The 10,979-nt window shown below is 42.8% G+C and overlaps 1 protein-coding gene across 1 annotated transcript; it reads left to right on the top strand.

Moving 5' to 3' along the window:
• Positions 1 to 7,019: 7,019 nt before the first annotated feature.
• Positions 7,020 to 10,759, top strand: LOC115137616 (coiled-coil-helix-coiled-coil-helix domain-containing protein 2-like). Its single transcript, XM_065024471.1, has 4 exons — positions 7,020 to 7,258; positions 7,700 to 7,964; positions 8,183 to 8,390; positions 10,474 to 10,759. The coding sequence occupies exons 1-4, from the start codon at positions 7,209 to 7,211 to the stop codon at positions 10,482 to 10,484; spliced, it is 534 nt and encodes a 177-aa protein (XP_064880543.1). The 5' UTR covers positions 7,020 to 7,208; the 3' UTR covers positions 10,485 to 10,759.
• The last annotated feature ends 220 nt before the right edge of the window (positions 10,760 to 10,979 follow it).

Raw genomic sequence — 10,979 nt, forward strand, 5'->3', positions numbered from 1 at the left:
CTGTTTGGCTTCATGATGTCAGCTGTGTGCGGAGAGGCCTCCCGAACATCAGTGCGGCTGGGCTTTCATTTGTCGTGGCATGTGGGGTGTTTCGGTAGGAGGCCAGGAACTTGGCCAGTTTTGTTTGCAAAGTCCCTTCGTCTCGTTTTGCTGCACCCTTGCTTTAGGGTTTGCACAAAGCGTTCTGCCAGCCCATTGGTGGCAGGGTGGTACGGAGCTGAGGTTGAGTGTTTGATTCCATTTACTGACATGAATCTTGTAAACTCGTCACTTACAAAAGCTTGCGCGTTGTCACTTACCAGCTGCAGTGGCAAACCGAAGCGTGCAAACGTTGTTCTGAGACACTCTATCGTCTGAGCTGAGGTGGAGGAGTCAGTGCAAAACACCTCTGGCCATTTGGAATGGGCATCAACTATAACCAGAAACATGTGCTTTTCAAAGGGACCAGCGTAGTCCACATGAATTCTCTGCCATGGCTCTGCGGGCCATTCCATGGGTGGACTGGGACAGGAGCAGGCATGTGAAGGGTTTCAAACATCCACTACAGTTCTTTGCCATATTTTCTATCTGTTGGTCCAGACCTGGCCACCAGAAGTGGCTCCTCGCGAATTCATTTTGACAATTCCAACATGACCTTCATGTAGTTGCTGCAAGACTAGATGTTGGCATTTCTGGGGTATCATGACTCTCATTCCCCACATCAAACATCCTTGGTACGTTGTAATTTCGTTTCTCCGCTGGAAATACGGAGTCAGCTCCTTTCTGCCAGTAGCTGGCCATCCTGACATGGTGTAGGTGTACACTTTTGACAAGGTCACATCTTTCCTTGTCTCCTGTTTGATAACTGTGCTTGTGACTGGTAGTGCCTCAAGCTGAGCGGTATGGAACATGTCCACTGCATCCACCCTCCTTTGTCTTTCTCTTGTACACGGCAGTCTGGATAATCCATCTGCATTTGTGTGGAGGGATGACGGCTTAAACTCAATTCATACATATGACTGGCAAGGAACAGGGCATATCGCTGTAACCTGGCTGCTGTCATTGCCGGAATGCATTTCTTTGGACTGAAAATGGAAAGCAACGGCTGGTGATCTGTAACCAGTGTGAAACGCTTGCCATATAGGTATGCGTGGAATTTCTTGACGCCCCCACACTAGTGCCAGTGCTTCTTTGTCGATTTGTGAGTAGTTTTTCTCTGCATCATTCAATGTTCGTGACGCAATGCAACTGGCCTCTCTGACCCATCTTTCAGTGTGTGTGAAAGGACTGCCCCTAATCCATAAGGGGACGCATCACAAGCCAACTTCACTGGCATTTCAGGGTCGTAATGCATCAGGACCTGTTCAGATGTTATGAGCCGTTTTGCCTCCAGAAATGCATTTTCACACTGCTCTGTCCACCGCCATGTCCTATTCTTTTCCAGGAGCTGATTTAGAGGCTGGAGTACTGCTGAAAGGTTTGGGAGGAATCTTCTGTAGTAATTGATCAGTCCCGTGAAAGATCTCACTTCTGTGATATTTTGTGGTCGTGGTGCCTGTACCACTGCCTCGATTTTGTCCTGTGTTTTGTGCAATCCATTGCAGTCAATCTCATATCCACAGAAGACAATCTTGTCTTTGAAGAACTCACACTTCTTTAAGTTTGCCTGTAGACCATACTCTTTCAGTCTTTTCAGGACCTCTTCCAGGTTAGCCAGGTGCTCTTTGTCGGTGCGTCCTGTTATGATCATGTCATCCAGGATACACTGGGTTCAGGGATTCCTTGCAAAATCTGGTCAATAGTTCGTTGCCAAATGGCTGGGGCTGATGCAATGCCAAAAACCAGGCGGTTATACCTGTATAGACCTTTGTGTGTGTTTATTGTCAGGTACTGTTTGGAACTCTCTTCAATAAGTGCTGCAGGTAAGCTCTGTTTCTGTGTGATTTTACTGAAGTGTTTCCACCAGCTAGTGGAGCAAAGATGTCATCCAGACGTGGTAGGGGGTATTGGTCAATGCAACATTGGAAAGAGGCTCAATAAATTTAACAGACCTTTTTCTTCACAATAGGAACTATGGGTGTGAACCATTGGTTGCAGAGGGATTCTGTCCACTTTCGTCAGGATCCTTAAAGGGGACATCAGTCATTAACAGAACATAACAGAATGAATTTCGCCTTACTTCTTCCTGCTTCCAACCAAACTTCATACAAGTTTTGAAATCCAGCTATATAAAATCTAGTGACATCTATCATCTTTTAAGGGAGAAGGATTATCTTTAGATGATGCCAACATCCTATCATAGAGCAGTTCAGGTAAATATTTTTCCTTTTAAAAGGTGGGGTTTTGGTGTCTTAAAGACTGTGTGATAACTGGAATATTGCATATAGAGGATAAGTAACATACTTTGGGATTACCATATCTAAGGATCAACAGGAAAGAGGCTCAATAAATTTCTTCCTTTTTGTGGTAGGGAAAAAGCAGGCCAGAGGTGGATGAACGCAGTGCCATTGTTTGCAGAGGGCCTTATCAGAAAGGTCAAGTATTGCTTTGTAAAGCTGAAGGTGTCTCCAGACGTACTTATGCAGCCCAGTCCCTACATCTTAGCAACAAAATAGGTAAAGCGGTTGACCAGATGCTTTTCAACTTCATCTGGAAAAACCGTACACATTATATTAGGAAATCTGTCATTATGAACACATATGAATATGGTGGTCTCAGTTTTTGAATAGTACTTTTAAGATAAATTGGGCTGAACATTTCTTAAAGATTCCAACTTCAATTTGGAAATTCATCCCTTATTATATCTTCTCCTGTTTTGGTTGCTTTAATTTGATGTTACTTTGTAACTGATATTGATAAGATTCCTACAAAATAATCTGCTTTTCATGGACAAGTATTCTTAGCGTGGTTGTTAATATATAACAGGTGGGCAAACTTTTTGGCTTGAGGGCCACATCAGAATTTTCAAATTCAACGGAGGGACGCATTTTTTGGGGGACCAATTGTTTGTTAAAATCAATTTGCAGGGCCTCTCGTGTGGCGCATCAGTCTAAGGCACTGCATCGCTTGAAGCGTCACTACAGACCCAGTCCGTGTCACAGCTGGCTGTGATTGGGAGACCCATGAGGAGGCGCACAATTTGCCCAGCGTTGTCCGGGTTAGGAGAAATGGCGCCAGGGCAGAAGGCAGACGTTTTACTTGCCCCCAAACTATTGTGTTTTTTTTGTTCGTTTATCTGCGTTGTTTGCAACTTATTTTTTTACATAATGTTGCCGCGACCGTCTCTTATGACCGAAAATAACTTCTAGACATCAAGACTGAGATTACTCACCACGGACTAGCAGAATCCTTTTTCTTCTTTCACAACTCTGACGAGCCAAAGACGGAGGATATACGACTCCCTCCGGAACAGGCCCCGACGCCAGTGATCGAAGTGAAGAGGCGGCGGAGAAAGAGAGGCTGGAGGGCGGGCTGTCTTCTGAGGAGTAGGCAGCGATTGAATAAACCTCCACTCCCCCAATTCTGCTCGCAAACATGCAATATTTGGACAATAAAATGTTATTGCACTATAATGTAATGAGTTATTGGGAAGATTAAACTACCAACGAGACATTAAAAACTGTAACATCTTATGCTTCACAGAGTCGTGGCTGAACGACGACAATATCAACATACAGCTGGCGGTCTATGTATTTCTGTAAACAACAGCTGGTGCACGATATCTAAGAAGTCTCAAGCCATTGCTCGCCTGAGGTAGAGTTTCTCATGATAAGCTGCAGACCACATTACCTACCAAGAGAGTTCTCATCTATATTCTTTGTAGCTGTTTACATACCACCACAGTCAGAGGCTGGCACCAAGATACAGTGGGGCAAAAAAGTATTTAGTCAGCCACCAATTGTGCAAGTTCTCCCACTTAAAAAGATGACAGAGGCCTGTAATTTTCATCATAGGTACACTTCAACTATGACAGACAAAATGAGAGAGAGAAAAAAAATCCAGAAAATCACATTGTAGGATTTTTAATGAATTTATTTGCAAATTATGGTGGAAAATAAGTATTTGGTCAATAACAAAAGTTTATCTCAATACTTTGTTATATACCCTTTGTTGGCAATGACAGAGGTAAAATGTTTTCTGTAAGTCTTCACGAGGTTTTCACACACTGTTGCTGGTATTGTGGCCCATTACTCCATGCAGATCTCCTCTAGAGCAGTGATGTTTTGGGGCTGTTGCTGTGCAACATGGACTTTCAACTCCCTCCAAAGATTTTCTATGGGTTTGAGATCTGGAGACTGGCTAGGCCACTCCAGGACCTTGAAATGCTTCTTACGAAACACCTCCTTCGTTGCCCGGGCGGTGTGTTCGGGATCATTGTCATGCTGAAAGACCCAGCCACGTTTCATCTTCAATGCCCTTACTGATGGAAGGAGGTTTTCACTCAAAATCTCACAATACATGGCCCCATTCATTCTTTCCTTTACACGGATCAGTCGTCCTGGTCCCTTTGCAGAAAAACATGCTTCACAGTAGGTATGGTGTTCTTTGGATGCAACTCAGCATTCTTTGTCCTCCAAACACGACGAGTTGAGTTTTTACCAAAAAGTTATATTTTGGTTTCATCTGACCATATGACAATCTCCCAATCTTCTTCTGGATTATCCAAATGCTCTCTAGCAAACTTCAGACGGGCCTGGACATGTACTGGCTTAAGCAGGGGGACACGTCTGGCACTGCAGGATTTGAGTCCCTGGCGGCGTAGTGTGTTACTGATGGTAGGCTTTGTTACTTTGGTCCCCCCTTTGGTCCCAGCTCTCTGCAGGTCATTCACTAGGTCCCCTGTGTGGTTCTGGGATTTTTGCTCACCGTTCTTGTGATCATTTTGACCCCACAGGGTGAGATCTTGCGTGGAGCCCCAGATCGAGGGAAATTATCAGTGGTCTTGTATGTCTTCCATTTCCTAATAATTGCTCCCACAGTTGATTTCTTCAAACCAAGCTGCTTACCTATTGCAGATTCAGTCTTCCCAGCCTGTTGCAGGTCTACAATTCTGTTTCTGGTGTCCTTTGACAGCTCTTTGGTCTTGGCCATAGTGGAGTTTGGAGTGTGACTGTTTGAGGTTGTGGACAGGTGTATTTATACTGATAACAAGTTCAAACAGGTTCCATTAATACAGGTAACGAGTGGAGGACAGAGGAGCCTCTTAAAGAAGAAGTTACAGGTCTGTGAGAGCCAGAAATCTTGCTTGTTTGTAGGTGACCAAATACTTATTTTCCACCATAATTTGCAAATAAATTCATTAAAAATCCTACAATGTGATTTTCTGGATTTTTTTCCTCATTTTGTCTGTCATAGTTGAAGTGTACCTATGATGAAAATTACAGGCCTCTCTCATCTTTTTAAGTGGGAGAACTTGCACAATTGGTGGCTTACTAAATACTTTTTTGCCCCACTGTACATACCATACGAAACGTAACATATCATACTAATTTCAGTCCATCTGATTTTCATTTACTATGTTACGTCCAGGTTGCTCCACCACCAACTCCTCCACCACCATTAGGGTGCAATGTTTTATTTAATTGACAAAAACAAATCTTGTCCTATGTAGGGTAGAATTAATTCATTCCACTTTCAAACAAAAGCCCTTCAGAGGTATACAGATTTTAATATGCAAACTACTACTTCTTCCATTTCAAGTTAATGACATTGAAAATACAAATGCACTGTTACCTCCCCCCCAAAAAATCTTGAATGCGTTTCACACTTACAGACACTGAATTTCAAAGTCCAAGGGGAACATCTAGTGGAAAAAGATAAAAACATTTCCATTACTTCACTGGGCACTGGAGTGTAGATTTTTTTAGCACTCGAAAACTTGATATGCTAAAACAAACAAAACATACACTACATATACAAAAGTATGTGGACGCCCCTTCAATTTAGTGGATTTGGCTATTTCAGCCATACCCATTGATGACAGGTGTATAAAATCGAGCACACAGCCATGCGACCTCCATAGACAAACATTGATAGTAGAATGGCCTTACTGAAGAGCTCAGTGGCGTTCAACATGGCACCGTCATAGGATGCCACCTTTCCAGTCAGTTTGTCAAATTCCTACCCTGGTCAACTGTAAGTGCTGTTACTGTGAAGTGGAAACGTCTAGGAACAACAACGGCTCAGCCGCGAAGTGTTAGGCCACACAAGCTCACAGAACAAGACCGTTGAGTACTGAAGCTCGTAAAAATCGTCTGTCCTTGGTTGCAACACTCACTACCGAGTTCCAAACCGCCTCTGGAAGCAACATCAACACAAGAACTGTTCGTCAAGACCTTCATGAAATGGGTTTCCATGACCAAGCAGCTGCACACAAGCCTAAGCTCACCATGCACAATGCCAAATGTCTACTGGAGTGGTGTAAAGTTAGCCGCCATTGGACTCTGGAGCAGTGGAAACACGTTCTCTGGAGTGATGAATCATGCTTCACCATCTGGCAGTCCAAAGGATGAATCTGGGTTTGACAGATGTCAGAAGAACTCTACATGCCCGAATGCAGTGCCAACTGTAACATTTGGTGGACGAGGAATAATGGTCTGGGGCTGTTTTTCAAGGTTCCTGCTCCTTAGTTCCAGTGAAGGGAAATCTTAACACTACAGCATACAATTTACATTCTAGACAATTCTGTGCTTCCAACTTTGTGGCAACAGCACAAAGCGAGGTCCATACAGAAATGGTTTGTGGAGATCAGTGCCGACCTCACTAATGCTCTTGTGGCTGAATGGAAGCAAGTCCCTGCAGCAATGTTCCAACAGCTAATGAAAAAACGTCCTATAAAAGCAGAGGCTGTTATAGCAGCAAATGGGTGACCAACTCCATATTAATGCCCCCGATTTTGGAATTAGATGTTCGACGAGCATACTTTTGGTCATGTAGTGTATATCAGAGGATACTTAACTAGCTTTACATACCGTAACGTTTTTTGGCATGGAGTCATGATTATAAAACGTTACATATGACAACAGATTTCAAAATATTCAAAGCGAGTCGTCATCTCACCGGAAGTTACACGCACAAAATATGTGACACGGTAGTTAGTTATGGAACAACAGTCTTTTTTATTCCTACGAAGGTCGATTAGACACACAAACATTAGCTACTGTACTGAGTCGTTTCTTCAAACACGAAGGAATTTTCTTGTTATATTTCACTAGCTTTAACAATTGAAAATGCCAAGAGGAAGCAGAAGCCGGACGTCAAGAATGGCCACTCCAGCCAGGTATGCAAATAGGAAAAATAATGATATTAATAACGCATTGTCAGCTAGCTAACTTAGCATCAAGCAAGCTGCCTGCTATTACTTGCTCGCAAGGCTTGCATCCTTTCCCTGTGTTGCCCAGTCTGTATTTTAATACGTGATAAACGGTATCTATTTCAAAGTTATGATAGTTAACGTTATTTGTTATCTAGTTATGTAGCTAGCTAGTTTGCTAGACACCTGCTAATGATGTTAAGTGAAAGGTGAAACTAATAATTAATTAAGGAACTAAATGTACTGAATCTGGTGGGTTAATCTTTACACTACCCTAATTATATGTTACTGAATTGGCCGAGAGTAATTTACTGAAATCGATGCTGCTAATGGACCCAATTCAAGTTCTTCAGTGAGCATGATTGAATTGACACTTGATTGCTCATCTCTCTCTCTCTCTCAAACCAGGGTAGCCCCACCGCCACCTCCCATGGCCAGGGCTGCACCCCCACTACCCTACGCTCCAGTGCCTGCCCGTGCCCCTCCGTCCACCATGGCTGCCCCAGCCACTGCTGCTCCCTGGCAGCCAGGCATGTTTGCGCAGATGGCCACCACAGCCGCTGGGGTAGCCGTTGGCTCAGCCGCAGGGCACATGATCGGCCACGCAATGACTGGAGGAATGGGTGGAGGCGGGGGAAGCCAGGAGGCTGCCAAGCCTGATGTCACCTACCAGGTAGGTGATCACTGCTTAATCACAGTGAGTGACTGGGCCATGATATTGAAGTGGCTTTGTGTCATGTAGCCTAGTTAGTAATGGTAGTGATGAGAGTATGAGCGAGACATAGAGGATAAACCATGGAGGATTATACCCTGTGCCAGTCCTTAAAGAATGGGCATCTAAACAGTTAAGAATAAAATCAACACTAACCTCAAATGCTTTATGTTTCTCAGGAGCAGCCCCAGCAGTACCAACAGCCACCTCCCATGTACCAGCCAGCACAGTATCAGCCCCAGTCCATGTTCCAGCAGGAGCCTGCTGCAGAGCAGGGAACCTGCTCCTACGAGTTCAAGCAGTTTATCGAGTGTGCTCAGACCCAGAGTGACCTGCAACTCTGTGAAGGCTTCAGCGAGGTGCTCAAGCACTGCAAGTTGTCCAATGGTGAGTTTAAGTGTATGTGTGAATACAATCTTACCTGTTACTGGAAATATGTGTTAAAGAGGGTGCTTTGTGTCCCTGAAAATGTTAAATAGTTGTATCATGACTTGTATGCATACATTAGATGTTATCAGTTGACTTGTTGCCTATCCCTTGCCTTCCCTGGTGTCACCTTTTGGAATAGGATTAAGATTAGGTTTTATGGCAGCTAGTGTTCTTCAGTCTGGTTCCTGGATGGTGTTCTGTAGGTGTCTGCTGTTCATTCAATTAAGTCTGACTCTTGAGTCAACTGAGCAGATTTGTTGAAAGCCCCACACAATGTAGCTAGGCCCACTTTTTAAAGGGGAACTGACAGAGTTTTAGCAACATGAAATCTTATTCAAATCTGTTCATATACATTAGATTGTTTTGACAAGCGAGCACTTGAGTCATGTTCACACATTCATAGAATGTTAGGGAATGACGGAGTAAGGCATGTGTGTGAAAGTGGCTGTGCGTTTGGCCAATTAATAGACATTGCACTAAATAAAACCGAATAAAAAAAATATTGCCCAGGACTGGACTCTACACAGACTGGTGTGTCATAGCCAATCAGAGCTACAATAGGCCTATATACAAATAAGCCATTTGCCACACTAGACTGTGTTTACAAGCAGTAGCAACAGCGTGACTTTAGATCATTAGAAAGCATTCGCCAAAAGCTAGTAAATACACCTGAATGGATTTCTGCAAATATGTAAATACCACAGGAGCCCTCTTACATTTGGGAAATGTACAGTCCTATTGATCAAACAACCATGAAAAGGTAGGCTCGCTCTCCCTCCATTGCCTATGCACAACAAGATCAACAACTGTTAGTCAGAGTGAGATGAGGGAACAGAAGAAAAACCCTCTCAAACTTTATCAGCTTGTAGTTGGCTGTCAAAAATTCCAATGATAAACGATGGGGAATAGTAGCCTCCTCGCTCTCCTGCAGCATGCCTGCTAATGTATGCTTGTCCCAACCCATGTTTTGACAACTGAATGGGAACTTGCCCATTTGATCAATGCCAAATACATTTGATTGACAACTAAGAGATATGGTAACTGTGGATTTACAGTCGTTCCAAGTTTAGCATAGCTAGCTAGCAAGTGATTCATGTCATGCTAGCTAACCAAATGAGACCTGCATTTCTAGCTGTAGCCACAGAAAAATGATATGTTGGGTAAAAAGTTGTCCAATGACATAACATCCTCCTAGCAGCTAGCCAGATAACGTTAGGCTCAGTGTTTTTAGCTTGGTAAATAAATGGCGGCATAAATAAATAAATAAATAAGCTAGCCAATTAGCCACGTTATGACTGATTTGTGAACATTGCACTTGCTAGTTTCATTCTAACATTCCCAGCCTTAGTTACATTTGTCAGTTTTTGTCCAAACTATTGAGTTTAAAAACTGAAACCGTGCATCCCTAATGGCTGGAGGAAGCAAACAATGTACCAGGCCAGCTGTGATTTATAATCTGATAGCAGTATTTGTTGGACTAACAAGAAATGTATTGGTGAATTATATTAACCGTGAATTGAACTGCATCCACCTATTCTGCCAACAATGCTTTCTCTATGTCATGGAATTGAGTTAAATATAACCTATTTTTTAAACCTAAACTGGAAATGTTATATTTGACTGCTATGATTGCTTGTTTCATATCTGCAAAGTAGTTAAAACGGCTGCCAGTTCCACTTTAATGTATTTCGTCATATGTTCATAATAGTTACGGGGTTGCACTCAATATTCTTGGTCCCCAAGATATTTAACTACAAATGTATGCAATACATTCATGAAATGTGTAGGAGCTCATGCCAGGTGCTCACACTTGATTTCACTGTAAGGACTGCCCTCCCCTCCCATTTCCAGTGAGGGCGTTGCTGGTAAAAAAAATGTTTCCCTAATGTTGTGCTGGTCTAGTGGTAGTGCTGCTACCACACATACTCCCTCTCCTGTATCTGTCCATCTCAATGACTTCACTAAATCGATCAAGTAAAAACTACAAAATGTCAAATTTTCCCTAATGTAACTTTTATTTTCTATTTTTTTTCCTCCACAGGGATGTCCTGAGAGGGAGACTAACAACCCCATCAACGCTGAACACACACACACACAATACTACTAAACAAGTAATTTGTTTTGGCAGTTGATCAAATAACTTAATCATATGGACAATAAAAGCATTTCTCAGGTTGATGCTGTGAAGCTTGTAATAAGTTATGTATATGTTTATTTTTTACCTTGGTCCATCCATTTCCATCATATCTGGATTAGAGTTGTACAATCACAATTTGCTTGTAACAAGCATAAGATCTAATAAAGCTGATGTGAATCACATTAAATAATCTTGGTGTCTCTTGTTCTCTCAACCCTGATGGCTCTTTTGCACACAGTGATCATGTGATCATGTGTGGACATCTATAAGTACCTAGGTGTCTGGCTAGACTGTAAACTCTCCTTCCAGACTCATATCAAACATCTCCAATCGAAAATCAAATCAAGAGTCTGCTTTCTATTCCGCAACAAAGCCTCCTTCACTCACGCCGCCAAACTTACCCTAGTAAA

Source organism: Oncorhynchus nerka, linkage group LG11, assembly GCF_034236695.1.
Source record: "Oncorhynchus nerka isolate Pitt River linkage group LG11, Oner_Uvic_2.0, whole genome shotgun sequence".
Classification (NCBI taxonomy): Eukaryota; Metazoa; Chordata; class Actinopteri; order Salmoniformes; family Salmonidae; genus Oncorhynchus; species Oncorhynchus nerka.